Here is a 21,136-nt window from a genome sequence, read left to right on the forward strand (position 1 = left end):
TGCCAGTGGTGGGGCTGTGGCACAGACAGGGCCCTGCAGGAAGGCCAGTGTGGCCACAGCATGGAGAAGGACAGCCAGCGTGTTGTGAGCTGCAACTGAGAAGGTCCACAGTGGCCATTGCAGGTGCTGAGGGCCGAAGTGAGGGTAAAGGCCTTGAGCCTCTTGAGTGTGGCTTTAAGCAGGGGAGCAATGTGGGCAGACAGGCATCTAGACAGATTCTGTAACCATCTCCTTGAGAGTGCCTGGTGCCTCTGTGCCCCATACCACAGCACATGATTCCCTCCCAGCTGGTAACGCTCAGGAAAACAAATTCAGGAAAGGACGAATGTGAAGGGATATGGCAAAGCATTCCCAGAGTCCAGAATTCACAGTAGTGACAGGTGGCTTTGGAGCATAAGAGAGAACGTTTCTTAGTTTCACTTGACAGACCAAGAAGCAGAAGGCAGGTCCTGCTGTCACCGCTTCCAGCCATCACCACAGGAATACTTATCCAGAAGAGCATCATGTAAAGGATGGAGCTGGGCACAAGCAATTTGTAACTAGTGTGCTTGGAGCCTTGGTGGCTGCTGTGAAAAAAATCCCTAGATTTTTGATAATATTTCCAAACTTGGAAGAGTGCATTCTGAGATTCAGGTGGCTCCCTTGGGACATTGCACTCCAGACTGTCCTCCCCCATGATTCTCTGCCAGGGCCCTGAGCACAAACATCCTGCTTGTCTCCAGATAATGGAGCCACCAGACACCAACATACAGACTCTTTTGGGAGTGCATCTGGGGGGCCTGAGGTTCCTCCCTTTTTCTCTATAGCCACAGAAGGTAGAAGGCCCCTAGCATTGTCTAAGATTCCTGACACTGTTCCCTAGCTCCAAAGGGGTGAGACCAACCTCCAGAAGGGAAGCAGGGACTCTGGTTTCCTCATAGCCACTGGCAACCCTGACTTCCTGTTTCTTTTTTTATTTCTGCCTCAGATATTCTCCCAGGAGTACATCAACCTCTTGCTGTCCATGTATTTCTTCGTGCTGGGGATCCTGGCCCTGTCCCACACCATCAGGTCAGAAGGCATCTCTGCAACATTTGAAGCAGCTTTCTCAGGAGCCAGTACAGGGTCCTGGATGAGAACATGACCTTTGGCGTCATTCAGAGCCAGGTTTGAATCCTGGCTGTAAAACCTAAGAGCATCTTTCCCCTGTGTTACACCGTGGATGACCTAGAACAGGAACTGTAACCCCTGCAGGACCCAGTTTCCTTACAAGGAGTAAGAGTATCCAGTGGGTGTTTCCCCAACCACGGTTGTTAGGAAAGTTACTTGTGAACAGTAACCTGACATCACTTGTCACCGTGCTGAGATGGGTAATACCAGTGCCACCTGCCAGATGTTGTAGGCTGTTGTGCACCAAGCACTAAGCCTATCTTCTCATATGTGATCTTATTTCATAATGAGAGAGAGGCAGTGTAGTGAGAAGTTAGCAGTACAAGCTCTGGAATTTGATTACCTGAATTTGAATCCAGACTCTGCTACTTAATAGCCCTGTGACTTTGGGCAAGTTACTTAATCTCTCTGGCCTCAATTTCCTCACCTGAATGTGGAGGAAGATAATAGAACCTTCCTCATGAGTCATGGGAAATCTTTCAGCCCAGTATCTGGCACCTAATATGTCCAGTAACTGTTAACTGTCATTGTTACTATTATTTCCTGTGCTAACCTGTCAGGTAATTTATTGAGGTTAGCTTTTGCTTTTAATTCTGTGTTATCTTCTGAAACTGAAGCTCGAAGAGATTAAGAAATTTGCTAGGATCACACAATGGATAAGCAGCAGAGCGAAGATTCAAACTCAGATCTGAGTGGCCCTAGGGCCATGTTTCTTCCCACTGCCACCCTGCTCAGACTGCCACATGCTTGTGTGTATTCAGTGGGGATGAAGGACCTAGGTGAAGGACCCTCAAGGAACTCTGCTATGAGCATGATGAACAGGCCAGGTCTCCATGCGTTGTAAACATTTGGCATCCCTAGCCCTGCTTTTCTAAATAGGAGTTGTGTCCCCAGTCCACCCCCAAGTTTGTGACTATGAGAGCTCCCCACCTGTTTCCATTTGGCTCCTGAGGTGGTATAGCGTCAGGTTGAGAACCACTGACTGAGAGATGGCCGACAGACCAGGGAAGTTCCAGAAGGAATGTAGGAATGTAGCTTGAAGTCAGCTTTGAGGCGTGGGAAACCTGAAAGAGACATGAAGGAGAGGAGAAAGCCAGGAACTAGAAGGTCTGTGTGCAGTGAGGGCACAGTTGGGATGGGATCTTTCTGCTGTCGTCAGAAAGCTGGAGAGGAAGCACCAGGCCTGCTCACAGAAGGCACTGAAAGCCAGTTGAGTTTGGCCTCTTCTTCGAGGCACACTGGCAGGACAGTGTGGTTAATCAAGAGCATGGGTTCAAGAGACGTTGACTTTATGACCAAGTCCTGGCCCTGCCAGCTGTATAGTTTGTGTAAGCTTCTCAAGCTCTCTGAGCATCAGCTTCTTCATCTATAAAATGGACACACTCTGAGCACCTCCTCTCTATGGTGTGGGAAGGATCAGGGGAGCCACGGCTATAACACAGCTGGAGCATAGTGTCAGGCACACTGTGAGTTGTGCTTCTGGCCCAAGGTCACACAGCTGGGACTTGAATTCTGGTCCTTTGACTGAGTTCAGTGTTGTCTTCAACTCTACCTGCCCTTTACCCACAGAATCTTGTTCTGGCCATCTTAAAAGAATTTTAGTCCAGCCCCCAATCCTAAAAAGTGAAGGCTCAGAGAACCTACCTGAGTGACAGACCTGCAAAATGGTTAGCAGACCCAGCCTCAAAGGATCTCAAATGCTGATTAGGATTCCCCTCGACCATCCTGCCCCTGCATCTGCACAAGGCTTGAGATTCCCAGGCCTCCTCATGGCCCAATCCCCACCTCAAAGAACCTGGTATATTTTATCTGTCTTTTAACTGATTCATAAATTTGACTGGTAAAAATTGTTGACAGAAATAGAACCAAGAGCAACTGAAACTACACATAGTAAAATATATTAGTGACTAAAACTTAACAGATGAATCATTTTCTTGATAAAATTAGAGCACAGTGTTTGTCCTGGGAAAACCAGACCTCATGAACACAATGGATGACCATGAGCAGGAGAGACGCTCCCCACTGTCCTATGAAAAATTTCATATGAACCAAAAATGGTAGGATGACAGAAGTTGGTTTGAAAAATTTACATGGAATCAGATGTGCGTAATTTTAGCAAAATGGGAAGAGGGCATAATTTGATCATGTTATTTAGAAAGTTGAGCCAAAAATTAAATTTATTTTTCTCCTTCAGTCAAATCCAGTTTTCTTAAATACTTTCTCAAAGAAAGTCTACAGTGTAGTTAGAATTTCCATGAGCTGTTTATATGCACAGACTTGGAGTCAGACCTCCATCAGGATCCAAAGGGTCTGAAGGTGGGATTCAGGGAAGGTGAGGCTCTGAGGGCTTGTGTGACCACCGGGATGCCCAGCTGGTAGGGGCAGCGGATATTTTGAGTCCAGGTCTGTCTGACTTCGCAGCCCATGCTCTTCCTGGTTTGGCGAGAGAGAAAAGGAAACAGTTTGTAGAGGGTGGGCTGGCCGCCCCCTCCCAGCAGTCCTCTGGTCCCCAGAGGACTGGGTGGGGACAGACCCGCTGATGGGCTGGAAGAGCCCAGCCCCAAGCCGAGTCAGCCCCACATGGGGATTCTTGTGGATCCTTCCACCCCCGCCAACCCCCAGCCTGCCGCCTACTTTCCCCTCATGCAGCCACCAAAACTGGAGCCCATGCCAGAACCCTTCCTGCCAAGGGAGCCTCAGCTTATTTTTATCATCTGTGAGCTCACACCCCATTCAGCTGACCTTTAGAGGGAAAAGGGCCTGTGAGGCCAAAATCTGCCACCCCAGGAAGAAAAGGTCAGTTTCACTGACCCTTGCTTTCCACTCCCAGGGGAGAAGGGCACCAGGATGTGGTTTCCCAGCAGGAAGCGGTGACCTTTAGGTTTGATGTGAGCCATTGAGGGCTAGAAAGAATCTCTGCCTGCTACAGAGCCACCATTTACCAACTGCCTCCTAGACACCAGGCCTGCCCTGGGTGGGGTGAAGGTGAAAAGACCAGATCCCTACCCAAGTTCAGGGTCACCAGCCAGGTTGCTTGACTCTTGCTCTGTGTTTTCCAGCAACCCTTCCTTTCTCGGGATAACCAAGTCATCAGTCTGGAGACTTCTTGCTTGAAGTAGAAGCTGCAGTTAAGTTTACAGGCTGCCAAGCATTCATTTAATCCTCTTAATAACTAAGAGAAAGATATTATTGCAGTGTTCCAAATGAGGAAACAGTTGCACAGAATAGTTAAGTAACTTTCCCACAGTCACACAGCTAAATCAGTGGCAGAGTCAGGATTTGAATCCAGGAAGTCTGGCTCCAGAACCCATGCTCTTAGCCACGGCACTGGTTCAGAAGCTAGGCGTCAAGCTCCTGAGGGAGAAGCCAACCTGCAGTGAAGTGTTTATCTCTCAGGCCTTTTCTCTGCCTCTGCCCACACACTCTAGCTTTAGGCTTGTCCAAAAGTGATTCAGCAGACTGAGCAGAAGTAGCTTCCAGCCTCCTCTGTTCCAGCTTCTGCCCCCCACCTCTTCAGAGCCCTCCTGTGGAAGCCCACTCCCGGCTCTATCCTTGTGCCCAGCACACTTGTGTTCACAGAGCTCTCTCGTTCATGCCACAGCCCTGCAGACGGGGAGGCTGTTTGACAAGTGGAGAGACAGGCCCTGAAATAGTTCTGAACTCCACATCTTTCGCCAGCCCCCAGGGTCTTAGCAAGGAAGCTCCCTTCCTCTCCCTCTACTGCTATGCCTGGGAACCTCTTGGCCTTCTATGTTTACCTGCCAGTTGGGAACACCATTCTGGATGTGCCCACATCCTCAGTCATTGTCAGTCTGATTCGGTGTTGCCAGCTGCTTTTGAGCTGAGGCTCTGGACAGGCACCAACACTGATGGACACTTAGAATTTTTATGTCCCTGCTGTGGGTCCAGAGTTGGGCTCAGCCTCTCCCCTGCCTTCTCTCATACCTTCACATCAAGCATTTGAGACAGGTGGTACCATTATCCCCACATACAGCTGAGGAGATGGGCCACTGAAGTGACTTGCCCAAGGCCACACAGCTGGCATACAGCAGAATAGTCTCCAGGGCTGAGCCTCCTGCAGAGCCAGGCTGGGCCAGTAGGTCCTGATTTGATCCATCTTTTTCAAAGGTGATCCAGAAAAGAAAGTTTCTCTTCCCTCCCTGGCCAGGGCATAGAGTATACTGGGTAATCGGAGACTGTTTTTCTAGAGATGAGGCTAAGCCCATCCTGAGCAGCAGAGGCCTCATGGAGGGAGTGAATGTCCATGATTCATCATCTAGCTGATTGAATCCAGCTGAGCTTATCAAAAACCCAGGCCTGACAAATCATGGAGTGGAGGGCAGGCAGTAACCATCAGGTCATCTGACTTGATAGGTCTGGAAGAGAGTCCAGGAATATGCATTCTTGACAAGGGACTCTCATAGATCATAGAGACAGTGCACGGACCAGGCTTTGGCACCCATTACTGTTTTAAAACTGCATTTTACATGAAGTCTGGCCCTGCCTTTTTTTTTTTTTTTTTTTAAGATTTTATTTATTTATTCACGAGAGAGAGAGAGAGGCAGAGACACAGGCAGAGGGAGAAGCAGGCTCCATGCGGGGAGCCGACGCGGGACTCGATCCTGGGTCTCCAGGATCAGGTCCTCGGCCAAAGGCGGCGCTAAACCACTGAGCCACCCGGGCTGCCCCCTGCTTTGTGTTTCTTGAACAATAACCAGGAGGCAGTGCAGAAGCACTGAGATTCCAGAGACCTGTGTTTGAGCCTCAGCTCAGATGGGGAGTCAACTCTGGGCAGTCACTTACTCTCTGAGGGCCTCTGTTTCCAATTGCAAAATCGGGATGATACCTCCTCCCCATCAGGGCAGCTGTGAGGGTGCCGGGAAGTAAGAGATGTGAGTGGGTGCCTCCAGGGTGGTGTTGGGCCTGTGGGTGCTCGCGGGGACCCTGTTTGCCAACTTGCTTTGTCTTTTCCTTCCAGCCCCTTCATGAATAAGTTTTTTCCAGCCAACTTCCCAAATCGACAGTACCAGCTCCTCTTCACACAGGGCTCTGGGGAGAACAAGGAAGGTCAGTGCTCCCTGCATTCCCTGGTCTTGGGGACTTCCCACCTCTATTCCCCTTTGTCTCCAATATCGGGGCTCTCCAATAGAGCAAGTGATGGAAAAGGTGGGCTCTGGAATTACATTCCCTGGGTTCCCATCCCCGCTCTGCCACTGCCTACACTTGGGACTCTGGGTGAATGCCTTTACCTCTCCAAGTCTTGGGTGTTTTTGTTTTTGTTTCATCTGTAAAATGAAAATGATAAATCTAGTACCTCTGTCACAGGCCTGTTGTTAAGACTGGGATTAAGTGATGGGGGGAGCACTCAGCACACTGCCTGGCTCGCAGTAGCACCCAGTAAAGCTGACTGTCATAGCTCCTTATTTCATACCTGTTTTTAATGTGATCACTCTCCCACTTAAGATGTGGAAAGAGAGGGTGTGGTTCTTTGGCTTTTAAAAAAAAATAAAAACTATGGGAACTTGGGGAAAGCCTGGGCTTTGGGGATTTGTCCACATATGTGTTCGAGGACTATAACAGGATTGGCAACGGCTTGAGCAAATGGAAGGTATTTCTTGCATAAAAGTCTAATAAGCTTGTGAGTGTCACTCTGTTATGGGTGCCTGCCACATTCTGCCTTATTCCTAGGGAACAGTGACTTTATGTCTTTCCTTTTTGCATCTTGAGTGCATCTGTGCCTAAGAGATGATCGTTGAATTTAAAAAAGAAAAAAAAAGGCTAAGCTTGTACCACAGAGTGGTTGGGGTCTGAGATTCCATCTGCCTTCTGCTCTGCCACCTTCAGGTGGCCCTTAGACCCAGGAGAGTGCATTACCACTAGATCTGGGCCCATTTAGCTACAGGGCAAGCCATGAGATGTGGCCAGGAGCTAATTGCCCTCATGTCCAGTCAGAAACCACCAGGGTACTTCCTGAAACCAATGCTACACTATATGTTCACTAACTTGAATTTAAAAAAAAAAAAAAAAATCACCATGGTGCTGTTACCACAGAGAACAAAAACTGGGGCCCACCAGCAATCTGTTGGACTCTGGAATCTGAAAGAAGTGGCTGTGCTCTGTAACTGTGGGCAAACCCTACCAACTTCTGGGCTGCCTCACTAGGAAGTTTGGAAGTGATGGAGAATGGCTATAAGAGGAATGTCCACCACAGAGCTCCCCATGGGAACACTCAGCGACCCCCTCCTGCTTTTTCTCCAGGCCTCCAGATCTTACCTTCTTCCTCTTCCTCTTCCTCCTTTGCTGGTGATGTAGGTCTGCCAGCAACCTTCTTGGTTTTCTTTGGTGGCAAAGTAGAAAGATTTCTGAATGGACTGGGACCTAACTAAAGACCTGGCTCAGTAGCAGCTGGCATTGATTGAGCACACCCTGTGTTCCAGGCACTGTGCTGAGTGCTTTGTAAGGACCATCTCACTTGCTCCCCAAAGTAGCCCTATCGGGGAGGTGCTGCAGTCCCCTTTTTATAGAGGAGGAGACAAGCTCAGAGCATCCCCCACGGTCATGCAGAGTCTGTGCTTCCAATACCATGGACCATCTCCCGCTGACCCTGCACCAGGCCTCTGTTCTCTCTGGGCCTCTAGTCCCTCCTCTAGGAAATTGGTGTGGGAGGGAGGGGGATGCTGGGAAGGCTCTGGCAGTGCCCACAGCCATGCCCTCCTCCGTCCAGGGGCTGACAGGTGGGAGGGGCAGCCCCGCCCCGGGGAGTGGACTTACCCGGCCTCTCTGCCCAGAGATCATCAATTATGAGTTTGACGCCAAGGACCTTGTATGCCTGGGCCTGAGCAGCATCGTTGGTGTCTGGTACCTGCTGAGGAAGGTAAGGAGCCAGGGCCTGGGGAGGATGGGGATTCAGGGGCATGGTAAGCAGACAGCCGATCTCACTCCCACCTTCCCCCAGCACTGGATTGCCAACAATCTCTTTGGCCTGGCCTTCTCCCTTAATGGGGTGGAGCTCCTGCATCTGAACAATGTCAGCACTGGCTGCATCCTGCTGGGCGGACTCTTCATCTACGATGTCTTCTGGGTGAGTCGGGCTGGGACACAAGGGATCCCTTGCTGCCTCCGTCCCTGTCTCTCTGGTCCCAGTGGCGGTCATCTGATGGAAGGCAGCTACCTCAGCCTAGAAGTTGAGGCCCCAGAGCAGCTCCTCTATGGGCCTACTTGCCCTCATCTGTGAAACCACTGAAAGCAGATTTCCCCTTGGCTGAGAGCCCTCCCTGTACCCCATGCCTTCTAGCCACCCTTGCCTCTTTCTCCCAGTGGCCCTGGCAGAGCTATTCCTTTCCTGTGTCTTCCCAGCAAGTGAGTTGAAACTCAGAGAAGTTCAGGCACGAGTGGTTAATGCTAATGGATGAGCCCAGCAAGGGCACCAATCTGAGGACAGAGACTGCTGTTGGCAGCACACTCTGGCACACACTAGCCCTAGGCTGAGGGGCATGCTACACTCACTCCCGACAGGCACCACTGAGGGCCCGAGGTCAGGCACCTTTCCCTGGCCTCAGACAGCCTCTTTCCCCCTTATATGGGGGTGGTGCTGGAGGACTTTATCTCCAAGGAGGAGCAGAGCCCTGAAGGAACAGGAGGCCTGGCCCAGGCCATCAGAGGCTCTTTCCAGCTCCTTCCATTTGCCCCGCTTATTGCCCAGATCCAGGAGCCCCATGAGGTATCCATGTGACCAGCGTCAGTGGCCACCTGATCTCAACTTCCCATCTGCTCTGGAGCACCTCCTTACCCCCCCCTCCCACCATGAATCTCAGGCAGCATTGCATCTGGCGTCCCAAGGACAGGGTGGCTCAGTCAGATAAGTGTCTGACTCTTGGTTTCAGAACAGGTCATGATTCTCAGGGCCTTGAGATCGAGCCCTGCATCAGGCTCCAGGCTCAGCCAGGAGTGTGCTTGAGTTCCTCTCTCCCTCTGCCCATCCCACATGCTCACTCTCTTTCTCTCTCTCTCTAAAATAAATAAGTGTTTAAAAAAGAAAGAAAGAAAAAAGGAGTTCCTAGGACAGCGTTACTTTGCCACCTCGTCCTCACCTCCCTCCAGACTCCTGTCTTCTCCTCCTAGGTATTTGGCACCAACGTGATGGTGACAGTGGCCAAGTCCTTTGAGGCACCAATAAAATGTAAGTGACCACATCCACTATGAGGAGCCCCTCTGCTTCCACCTCGTGGTCCTGCCCCCCTCCTGGTTTCTGTTTTGGTCAGTACCTCTCCCTTGTCTCTTCCCCATGCATCTCTTCCTCCTCCAGGCTGTCCTGTGTCTCCAGCCTGGTTTCCTTCCCCTCTTTGAGTCATCTGGCTGTGTTCCCACACAGCCACCCTCTGCCCAGACCCTGGCATCCTTCCACCTAGTCCCACTATGATATGATGCAGGATGAGCTGGATGGGGTGGAGCAAGCACAGAATGGGCTTCTAACACAGCCTGCAGTGGGGCACACAGGGGCTCTCCAGGAAAGGAGTTTCTACACTGAGGCCCAAAGCCTCTCACTAGGTGTCTTTAGCACCTAGCCACTGGTGCAGTCTGTCCCACACCCCTCACGCTGCTCAGGTTTTCTTCTTCCTATAGCTACCCATTGTTTATAAAGATGAGCAAATCCAGGGACAGGCATCTAGGCGTCAATAAGCAGTGCAGAAATGTCATCTCACACTGAGGCAGAGAACCTCAGCAGTATGTTACCAGCCCTCACCAAGACCTGGCTTGCTTCAGTGTCCACCCCACCATCTTCAGCACGTCTGCCTATCCCTTCTGCTCATCACCTCATGGTCCCAAGCTGGCTGCCACAGCTCCTAGCACTGACTCCTCATGCAGCTATGTCCAGAGCAAGAGAGAGGGAACTTTGTGTTTCTCTCATCAGAGAGGGAGGTTTTTTTCTCATAGGCCCAAATCCAAACTGGTCGTCAGCAAGAAGGTGGGAAAAGCATGATTAGCTTTGAGTTTAAGGCTCAGACCACTCAAGAATCCCCTCCTGGGATCACGAGACCCAAAGAAGAGGATGGAATGAGTCAGGCTGATAGCAAGAAAGGAGAGAGTCTTGTTGGGAAGGCTTTGGTCTTAAGAACCAAACTCCGTGGGCACTGGGCAGCCAGGGTAAAGCTGGCCTCAGCAAGGAACAACTGTTCTCAAACTCTGGCTCTCCACTGCTTTAGAGAGGCCTCGATGAGCCAGACAGAGGCTCCTGGCTACACCCTGCTCCCAGATGCTGTGGTCCCAGCTCAGTGACCCCAAGGGAAACAAGTTTCTGCCAGCTTTGTCTTGAATAAACAAGTGGGCCCATGAGCCAGGCTCTCCTGCTGGGGAGACAGAGGATCACGATGGACAGGCCTGGGTCGCTGCCCCCCTCAGTGTCTGGAAGCAGAATATTTGAATTAGCAGCCCCCCAGAACCAAGGATGTAAAGCAAGGCAGTTCTCCAGCAGGAGAACAGATGCTGGGCCAGCCAGAGCAGCAGCTATTCCCCATGTGCTATGATAGATGAAGCCAGCCAAGGTGCCAGGAAAGCTTTCATGAAGGATGAACACATGTTTACCAAGGAAGCAGGGGCAATGTGGGCCTTTGAAAGAGAAAGCAGAGCTTCGGCAGAGGGCAAAGGCAGGGAAATGCACAGAGGGCCCTGGGAACAGAGAATCAGGGAGGGAACGTGGCTGAGTTTAGGGGAGCAGCAGAAAAGAGGCCAGATTTGGGAAGCCCAGAGTGTCAAGCCAAGAAGCCTAGACTGCCCAATGGGCAGTGAATGAGCCATTGGAAGGCTCTGGAGAGGGCAGTGACACTATTATACTTGGGTTGTAGCGTGGGTAGAAGGCCCATTGCTCTCCACTGCTAGGCGTGGAGCTCAGGCAGGATAGCAGTGGTTAAGTCAGGCTGGCTGGACTGGTATCCCAGATCTGACACTTGCTGGCTGGATGGCCTCAGGCAAGAGACTTCTCCTCTCTGGGCCCTGGTTTTCACATCTGCCCCTCGGAATTTAATGGTACCAGGATCAGGAAGATAGAATGAGAAGATCTGTAAATCACTGACTGTGCATTCATGGCGGGGAGTAGTAGTTGAGGAGGGGTATCTGTGTGTTCATTAGGGAGGCACAAGCTTACCTAGAAACCCCAGTGTACCTCTGTTTGCATATCACTGGCCAGAGCTGGGTCATGTGACCACCCCTAGCTGGAAGGGAAGTCAGGAATTCAGGGACTGGGGTTGTCCAGATGCCCTAGCCTTATGCTACTTGATCCATCACCCAGGAAGGCTGTCCTGCCCAAAGTCAAACTGGATTAGTAAAGAAGGCATGGAGTGACAGTTAACAATGCGTGCAAATCATCTGATTCTCACAACTCTGTGGGGTCAGTTCTGTTGTTACCCATTCACAGGTGAGAAAACTAAAGCACAGATCCCCTAAGTAACCTGTACAAAGTCACACAGCAGAGCCAAGATTCAAACCCATGCATCTCACCGTGAGGCCCACACCTAATGCTCTTCTGCTTACAAGTTGCCATGGAGGGGTGCCTGGGTGGCTCAATCAGTTCAGCATTTGCCTTTGGCCCAGGTTGTGATTGGGATCCTGGGATCAGCCCCTGCATCGTACTCCCTGCTGAGCGGGAAGCCTGCTTCTCCTTCTCCCTCTGCCCCTCTACCCGCTTGTGCTCTCTGCTTCTCTTGTGCTATCTCTCTCAAGTAAATATTTTTTTTTAAAAAGTACTATGGATGAGATCCAGTTACAGCTACCTCTTGCCATAACTGGACACAGAAGAGGCATTTCTCTCCATCTACATTTATCTAAACAAGTGGGTCAGCATGATATTTGAGTGAGGGCCTTTAGGTAAGGAGTTTGTAGGAGTGTGACCTTTTTTCCTTCAACACATCCAGGAAGTGCCTCTAGCCCGGGATCTCCCTGTTGCAGATCAAGGACCACCCCCTGCCCCCACCCCTGCTGTATTGAGAGGGAAAGCCTATTAGATGTCAGCACTGCGTGGGCTCTTTGATCTCTTTCATACATATGGCTTTAAGGTAGATCCCCCTTCACCAGAGGGTTCCATAGCTAGCAGAGAGCACTAAAATGGTGTGCTATGTGAGTTCTAGCTCAGTAAAGGCAGTCAACCTTTGATCTAGATGATCCTAGATTCTTCCCCCTCTAACTAGCTGTGGTTCCAGATAGAGACTTTGCCCTTCAACCTGTCACCATCCTCATGCCTCCCATCCCACCCCCTTAAATGCAAGTGTGTGAGTTTCATGCAACAGGTGTGGGGCTGGGAGGCACTCTGAACCCGGCTCTTAACAATTCCTCGTATCCCTGCTTCCCCCCACAGTGGTGTTTCCCCAAGACCTGCTGGAGAAGGGCCTCGAAGCAGACAACTTTGCCATGCTGGGACTCGGAGATATTGTCATTCCAGGTGAGCCAGCCAGGGTTGGGGCCCACAGTGCAGGTGGTGGAAGGACCTGAAGGGAGGAGGAGGACGAAGACTACTCTGACACAGCCTCGCCACAGTGAACAGGGAAGGGAGGGGAGGGGCCAGGCGATTCCGGACACCCAGCCCCAGGTCAGCCCCGGGTTTCAGCCCACATAGAACAGCAGTCATGCCAGGCCCTGAGTCGGGCAGCAGGGGGACAGCAGTGAGCAAGACCATCCTCGGAGCTTCTGGTCTCACTGAACAGACATGACCCAAGAACAGCAGAAATAGGTGTCTGCGACAGAAATACATTCTGTGAAAAACACATCTCATGAGCCTTCTCACACATTCCCTCCCTTTGCCAGTGTTTACAAGTAGTCCCAATATGCTGGCACTGCCAGTCCCTGTGGTCCTCCTGCCCCTGTTACAGGCAGAACATGCCTGTGTATGTGGACACGGGGCACCATGAGCATGGGCTTCTGTACTCCTGGCAAAGGGACATGGGACACATACTTGCTTGTCCACATGAGTTGACCTCTGAACTGCTAGTCGGTGCATCTGTGGCTGTGGGCACAAGGTCCCGGGGGCCCACAGCCTCAACTGGCCTTGGGGCACCAGCAGCGTAAACTACTAGTCAGAAGACTCGGTAAAGCCGAGTTGCTGCTGTAGGTCACTGTGGTAGCTGAACCTCAGATGTGTGTATTTGCGGATCCAGGCCTGGTGACAGGTATCCAAAGGACACGCTTGTTCTTGTTACAGTCCAGAGGCTCAGAGTCCAAGGATTAGAAGCACCCTGGTGCTTGCTTAAAAGAAGAAAATATGGAACAAATGAAAAGCCAACCTATTTTTCACTCTAAGAGGCAATAACAGTTCTAATATCCTGGGATGATACCGACACTTCCATTGTGACACTTGGATTTTGTGTGGCAGCGAAAGAGGTTTTTTCCTCAGCCGAGGAAACTGAGGCTCAGAAGTAAAAGGACTTTCACAACTTCACACACTGTTAAGGGCCAACACCAGGCCCAGCCCAGGTTATCTGTGTGCAGAGAATGCCTTCACTGTCAGAAATATCCTGTAACAGTAATGCCAGTAATAGGATGATGATCACCACAGCGGCCATGTGTCAGGCACCTGCCACATGCCTGCCCCTGTGCTGAGTGCTTCTTGTATGTTTGTCTCTTTGCTGCTCTTAACAGCCCAGTGAGGTATAGGGTGTTTCCATTTTACAGATGAGTTCACTGAGGCTCAGATGCCAGACTTGCTCAAGTTCCTGGGCACATGGGAGTGTGGTCTTGAACCCAGGACTTTGCATGACTTGTAGTGCTGTGTGGCTGGGAGAAACAGCTCCATCAGACAGAAGAAATTGAGTCCCAGAAAGCACTCAGCTCACTCACTATGCCAGGCATGGGCTGCTCCAGGCACCCGCACAGACTTCCCCAGTATCCTCGTTGCTCATGGTTCTGCACTTGTGGCATGCACAGGACACCCACCACTGCACATACCTACGTATCTAAGTCTTCAAGTAATTTCTGTAGCTGAAAGTTGATGACACCCTCACGGTGCCCCAGAGATATTCTTCAAAGAATAGATTCCTGCAGACTATTGTTTTGAGGACCAGATGCATTATTAAAGGTGAAAGCCCTTAGCAGAGCTCTGACCTCTGCATTAGTTAGAGAACAGTGTAGATAGAATTCAACTGCTAGGGGAACGCTGCATTCCCAGCTTTGTTTCCAGAAAGGCAGCATTTGTCTTCTCTCTCCACCTACCATCTCCCTACTCATACACAGTCTCAAGGTCTCAGGGAGGACTAAATCCCTTCTAATTTAAAATCAGTCGTATGTTGAGGCGCCTGGTTGGCTCAGTCAGTGGAGTGTGGGACTCTTGATCTCAGGGTTGTAGGTTAGAGCTCCACATTGGGTGTAGAGATTGCTTAAGGATGGAATCTCTTTTTTTTGTTTGTTTTTTTTGTTTTGTTTTAATTTTTTTATTTATTTATGATAGAGAGAGAAAGGCGCAGAGACACAGGCAGAGGGAGAAGCAAGCTCCATGCACCGGGAGCCCGATGTGGGATTCGATCCCGGGTCTAACCAGGATCGCGCCCTGGGCCAAAGGCAGGCGCCAAACCGCTGCGCCACCCAGGGATCCCAGGATGGAATCTTTTAAAATAAATAAATAAATAATGAAATAAAATGAAATTAGTCATGTGCTGCCAGACAGACACAGATAGACCCAGATGGTGTGGCATGTGAGCAACATACAGAGGCTGGCCTGGTTGGCTGGGTCTCAAGGACTCTTGGGCTTTTGGGGTGTCTGGGCTGGGATTTGAAATGCCAGTAGGAGCGACACCTGGGTGCCTCAGCGGTTGAGCACGTCTGCCTTCGGCTCAGGGTGTGATCTGGAGTCCCAGGATCGAGTCCCACATCGGGCTCCCTGCATGGAGCCTGCTTCTCCCTCTGCCTGTGTCTCTGCCTCTCTCTCTCTGTCTCTCTCATGAATAGATAAATAAATCTTTAAAAAAAAAAAAAAAAGGCAAGAAAGAAAAGAAATGTCAGTAGGAGTGCAGTGGGTGGACAGAGTTAATCATCTTCTATATTGCCGGAGAGCCTTCCGATGCTCTTCTTGCTCCTACTCCTCCCTCCAACCAAGCAGTTGCCACATGGGTTGTTTTCATAATCTGGCTAGGTTGTTCCCCTGCTTGGAATTCTTCCTTGTGTTCCCTTACTCGGAAAAGAGACTCAGTTCCTCCTCGCGCCCCATGGCCCTGTGTGGCTGGTCCACCACCTGCATCTCCTGCTCTGTCCTACAACCTTACTGGCTCCTTGACCTATGCCACATCTCAACCTGCTCTTTCCTTGGGTCCTTTGCATGTGCTGTTCCCTCTCCCTGGCAAGTCTCGCTTCCTCAAAGAAGCCCTTCTTTCTCTTCCCTGCACTCCTCTGAGCCTGGCATATCTCCAGATACACCTTCCCATAACACAAAGCACCCTTTCATGGTTAGGGTCTTATGTGGAATTTTGTTCCCATTTGATCAGCATGTCTACCTCCTGCTGCCTTGGCTGAGCTCTGCGGGTGCAGTGATTTTGCTTCCTGTTGTCTACAGTGCCTAGTACTTAGAAGGCCTCAATAAACATTTGGGTGGATGGACTCAGGGTGACACATTATGGCGCTGTGAGGTGCCAGATCAATGTGGTCCCAGACCAAAGCAAACCCCTGGGATCTTCTCACTCTTCTAAGGAAGCCTAATGGTAGAGAAACGGGATTTCTGCCGGCAGCTGGTGGTGTTGGGCCCCAGTGATTGCTCCATGACTGGGAACATCAGGTTGGGGACCCGGTTGTATCTTAGTCCACCACCCTACTTCTCCCCGTCACAGGCAGGGGAGCTCCATCCCCCAGCCTTCCTGAGGTGCTGGCTTCCCTGCCACCATCTAACCCTGGCTCTCTGCCCACAGGGATCTTCATTGCCTTGCTGCTACGGTTTGACATCAGGTAAGCTACTTGGAAACTCTAGCCCTCAAGCTCCACAAGTGAGGGGCCTTCCGTGGGCAGGGTACTCCGGGGGTTCCTTGGGGGCTTTCAGGAACCCAGAGGAGGTGACCTGCGATCAGACCCTCCACCTCTGCAGCAGCCAGTGCAATTCTGACTCTTATCTGCACTTTGAAATTCTGAGTATTCCACGACCCTGTGGCCAAAAAGAAAAAAGGATCACACTCCAAGAGATTTAAACCCAGAAGGTCCTAGTGGTACTCATAGCGCTTTCTCACTGCGTGACCTTGGCAAGTGATCTGACCTTTCTGGGCTAAAGTGTCTCCTTCTTAACTTGGTGGTAAACAAGAGCTTTGACCTCGGCATTACAGAGAAAACCTGGGGGGAGCACTGAGCACAGGGCTGCAGGGAGACCCAGCTGCAGTCCATTCGTCATCACGCATTATCAGCCCCGGCTCAGGTCACTGTGGCCCAGCTACTCTGGCTGCTCCCCGCAATCCCTCACTCCGATTTGTTTTGTTCTGTCCATCGTGCATAGTGAGCACAGGGAGAGGGAAGGGTCTGACTTGAGTCACCCCTTCCAGCAGAAAACGTGGCACTGTTAATGCAGCTGGGCATGCCGCCAGCAGGTGGCGCTCAGCCTTCCCAGTGGAAGGTTTGCTTTATGTGCACTAAACTTCAACGTGGTTTGTGCTCAATCTCCTCTTGCCTGGTAATTGCCAAAGCAGTAACACTTGTAACAAGAAACTGTACCAGTGTCATTGAAGTTGAGTTTGCCTGTGAAACTTGCCCCTGCTCACGTACATCTGGGTTTTTTGTGTAGTGCGACTCAAACCTTACGACCATGGGTGTACAGACAGCCTTTGGGAGGGACCTGGCCAGTCTGCAAGTAGTGGCACGTCTGTGCCAGCCAGCTGCTCTCCTGGCTGTTCAGGGGGGATACATAAAGAACCCCATGAGAGTCTCTGGGCCACTTGCTAGAGACACAGATTCACATTCGGCTGCCAGCACCCTCAAGGGCAGAGTCTCATTCCTAGCCTGGATTTGCAGGACTGGACAGTCTTTCAGAGCTGGTTTCAGAATCTGTACAGCATGCCCAAAGTGGCTTCACCCCAGGCTCCACAGCAGCATAACTCCTAGTGCGTTCACAGCTCCAGGCTCTCCGGCAGCCAGGGCAAGGAGAAAGGGGGCCGCAAGTACTCCTTCAGTCCACAGATGGTGCTGGGCACTGTGCTGAGTGCCGGAGACACACAGAGGTCATGGAGCTGAGGTTGTAAAGGGAAATCCTGGAACGGCAGTGTGATTCAGTCCCGGGGCTGCTCTTTGGATGACTCGCCTCCAGGAAGCCACTGGCACTTTATCCACGTTGTCAGCAGCTATTTAGCATGCACGACAGGTCACTGAACTGTTAAGTCCGCTGCACTAAAAAGGAGTAAGTCAGCTTTGCAGCTGCTGTAGTATCACTCGAAGCATAATTCCCCCATAGCACATTCACCTGAGCGGTTTCTCAACATGTGGATTTCTGGACCTTGTCCCAGACTTATTCAATCAGATTCCCAGGGAATTGGCCCTGGAAGTTTGGGGGTTTTTTTGTTTGTTTTGGGGGGTTTTGCAAGCTTTCTAGGTGATTTCTATCCTGGCTAAAATCTTAAAGCCACTTATGGCACTTGATATTCACAACCACTGAATAGATGGGTTGTGGTTTTCCCATTTTGAAATAAACAGGCCTGAATAAACAGGCCTAAAGAAGGAAAGTGTCTTGTCCAAAGACCTATAGCTGGGACAGTACCAGGATGCACGCCCAGTGCCAACTTCTCAGCCATCCCATATAGCCTCCAGGGTCTTCCCCAGCTCCCCCTCTTAGAAGAGATGGTGCTGCTCCCACACCTGCAACTAACCCTCCTCTTTCTCCCCACATCTTCCTAAAGCTTAAAGAAGAACACCCACACCTACTTCTACACCAGTTTTGCAGCCTACATCTTCGGCCTGGGCCTTACCATCTTCATCATGCACATCTTCAAACATGCCCAGGTGAGTGGCACTGTACTTCATGGATCAGGAATGCTCTGTCAGTAGCAGGGACTCACATATGTAGGGCTTATTTGTCACATACACAAGCAATCCAGAGGTAGGTGCTCCCCAGCAGAGTGAGAGTGGGCATATCTGACCCCTGGCCTTTTACCTATGGCCATTGCAGAATGTCGCCAGGTGCTCCAAGTAGCACAAGCATGTCAGTGGCAAGGGGAAGGAGCACAGATACAACCGTGCTTGTTCCCTTCATCAGGAAAGCAAATCCTTTCCCAGAACCCTTTTGGCAGATTTTTGCTCACATTTCATGGACCAGATCAGTGTCACATGGCCCCCGCTGCCCAGAGTCTAGGTAAGAGGGGCTGTGGCTTCTGAGCCTCAGTAGTGGGGCAGATGGAACAGTATTGAGATGGGTGTTGGATGTTTCAGCCCAGTGCCCATCTTACCAGGTGAGTGATAAGGTGTCAGGGGCCCTCTCTGATTCCACAAGCAGGCTGACCTCTGCCTCCTCCTCCCACCAAGTTGGGTACTGAGCTACCACAGAGTAAATCATGGTGGAGTGAAGACTAAGAGCTGTCATTGTGGCCTGAAGAGGGTAAGGCCGGGAGGGGACAGCCAGCAGACAAGATTACTCTCTACTAGAAATCAAAGCACTTCCCATATGCCAGGCTCTGCTCAGTTCTTCATGAGAGTCCTCATGAGCAGACGCGGGGACTGGAGGTCAGGTACTACATGGCAAGCATGTAGTAGAGCCAGGATCTAAACATGGGTCATGGATCCCTGGGTGGCTCAGGGGTTTAGCGCCTGCCTTGCGCCCAGGGCATGATCCTGGAGACCCGGGATTGAGTCCCACATCGGGCTCCCTGCATGGAACCTGCTTCTCCCTCTGCCTGTGTCTCTGTCTCTGTCTCTCTCTCTCTGTCTCTTGAATAAATAAATAAAATATTTTAAAAATAAATAAATAAAAATAAATAAACATGGGTCATGTGGCAACCAAGCCTGGCAGTGGGAAAGGCTGGGTGGAATTAAGGCTAAGGGGACTCAGGTGGGAGGAAGTCCAGACTTCTCCATCTGTTCGCAACAGGGCTCTGGGCAGATTGCTGAAGTTACGCTTGATTTCCCTCAGTGTTTTTTAAAAAAAGTGGGGGGGGATAAGTATTAGTAGCCAGCTTGGAGCTTTTTGAGGATGAAATGAGTTAGTAGAAGGAAATAGCTCAGAATTTTGCCTGGCCCAGGTACTAGTACTAGCTGTCATCGTTGTCACTGTTCCCTCCATCCTGCCCTCCCCCTGGTCTCCCCCTTCCCCCACTCCAGGGCACCAGCTACAGAGAAGCCATCTTTGAGTTAATCACAATAGCTGTTGAGCTGTTACTGTGTGCCAGGCACTATGCTAAAGAAACCCTTTTACTGGATGCCTGAGTGGCTCAGCGGTTACAAGTTTGCCTTCAGCTCAGGGCATGATCCGGGAGTCCCCGGGGTCAAGTCCCACATTGGGCTCCCTGCATGGAGTCTGCTTCTCCATCTGCCTATGTCTCTGCCTCTCTCTATGTCTTTCATGAATAAATAAATAAAATCTTAAAAAAAAAAAAACCTTTTACTCATTAACTTATTTAGTCCCTACAGTGTGTCTACAATATTTAGGAAGTAGATAGTATTTTCATTCTATAGAAGCTCAAGGGTCCAGGGTCCTCTAGCTTATAGGTGGAGAAACCAAGAACCAGTGAGGAACCACCTCTCATTCACTTCTCCAAATGGCCTCAGGAGCTATATAAGCCAAGAGTGACACACACTTAACAAGGAGGTCACTGAGAATGATTAGACCTGGCTTGGGGGACTAGCTTAGAGGCCTCTGGGAAGTCTCTGCTTCCACCCCATTAGGTTCCAATCTGAGAGCCATTCTCCCAGAGGCCACCAGGTGGCAGCCTTGCTTCTGCCTAGGCTAGACTCTGAGGATCCCATTGGGAGCTCCCACACTGGCTGGAGAGCTGATCCTCCGAGTAGTGACACTGTAACCTAGAGAGAAAAGGAAACTTCCTGGGTCACAAAGTAAATCAAACTGGGCCCTAGCTGGAGCCCTGGACTCCTGACCCCTGGCCCCAGGCCTGTGCCACTCCCCAACAGCAACCCAACCGTTTTCCCATCATCCACGTGGGCATCTCCCTGGAAATCTTGGAAAGAGGATCCAGGACATAAGGGGAACCTGTTTGTTTCTTGAGGACTCTCTCCTTTTCCAAGACACAGGCAGTCCCAGTGCCTGCAATTCCCTAGGAGGGAGTCACCATTGCTTATGTGATTTTCAGCCCGTGTAGCTTCTATCAAAAACCCACTCCAGGGGCGCCTGAGTGGCTCAGTCAGTTCAGCGTCCTACCTTTGGTTTCGTCTCAGGTCATGATCTCAGGGTCATGAGATTAAGCCTTGCGTCAAGCTCCACACTCAATGTGGAGTCTGCTTAAGACTGTCTCTTGCACTCCCATGCACGCTCTCACTCTCTCTCTCAAATATTTAAAAAAAAAAAAAAAAATTCCAAGCCAGGGGTCTGGCAGCCTCCTAGAAAGACCATTCAAGATGATCAGGTATCCTCATAATACAGAGAAAGGGAAGCAGTTTAGCTGGGATCACACAGCGGAGCTAAGGCTGGATAGAAAGCCAGGAGCCCTGATGCCCAGCTTGCTATCCCAAGCTATACATCCCAGCCTCTCCTCAGCACTGACTTTGGAGAGGTTCCCTGGTGCCTTGGAAAGAAAAGCATAGGCTTGTATTCCTCTAATAATAGCAAACTCGCCACTTCCCACAGCAGCCCATCAGTGGCTCCTGGCTCTCAAGTGAGGCAGGCCTTGGGGGAGCTAAACTTGTACCACCCTCCCACCCCACCCCCCAACCTCTGGGAAGCCCTCTACTTTGCCTGGCCCGGCCTTGGTAAAGACTTAGAGATGGAGGTGCCATCCTGGCCAACCACATGAGGAGGGCAGTTCCTTGCATCTTCTGATCCTCAGTCTCTTTGTCTGTAAAGTGAGTACAAAAGGCCTTCTGAGAAATTAAATTCTAATAG

General features: G+C 50.8%; 1 protein-coding gene and 1 long non-coding RNA gene across 7 annotated transcripts in view; one reads left to right on the plus strand and one right to left on the minus strand.

Moving 5' to 3' along the window:
- Positions 1 to 21,136, plus strand: part of HM13 (histocompatibility minor 13) — a 40,513-nt gene that overhangs the window by 13,766 nt on the left and 5,611 nt on the right. For 3 of the 6 annotated variants that reach the window (XM_025469632.3, XM_025469634.3, XM_025469635.3), the window contains 8 exons: positions 968 to 1,050; positions 6,128 to 6,216; positions 7,884 to 8,023; positions 8,105 to 8,230; positions 9,271 to 9,328; positions 12,497 to 12,580; positions 16,026 to 16,062; positions 17,988 to 18,090. In XM_025469632.3, the coding sequence (XP_025325417.1) occupies positions 968 to 1,050; positions 6,128 to 6,216; positions 7,884 to 8,023; positions 8,105 to 8,230; positions 9,271 to 9,328; positions 12,497 to 12,580; positions 16,026 to 16,062; positions 17,988 to 18,090 (720 nt within the window). The remainder of the gene's footprint in view (positions 1 to 967; positions 1,051 to 6,127; positions 6,217 to 7,883; positions 8,024 to 8,104; positions 8,231 to 9,270; positions 9,329 to 12,496; positions 12,581 to 16,025; positions 16,063 to 17,987; positions 18,091 to 21,136) is intronic. The other 3 variants (XM_025469633.3, XM_025469636.3, XM_025469637.3) reach the window with 1 other exon arrangement.
- On the minus strand, positions 3,297 to 6,131 carry LOC112673763 (uncharacterized). Its single transcript, XR_003145037.3, has 3 exons — positions 5,953 to 6,131; positions 4,156 to 4,321; positions 3,297 to 3,582 (listed from the first exon to the last, which is right to left on the minus strand). It is a non-coding gene; the product is annotated as an uncharacterized LOC112673763 (long non-coding RNA).

Source organism: Canis lupus, chromosome 24, assembly GCF_003254725.2.
Source record: "Canis lupus dingo isolate Sandy chromosome 24, ASM325472v2, whole genome shotgun sequence".
NCBI classification, from domain to species: Eukaryota; Metazoa; Chordata; class Mammalia; order Carnivora; family Canidae; genus Canis; species Canis lupus.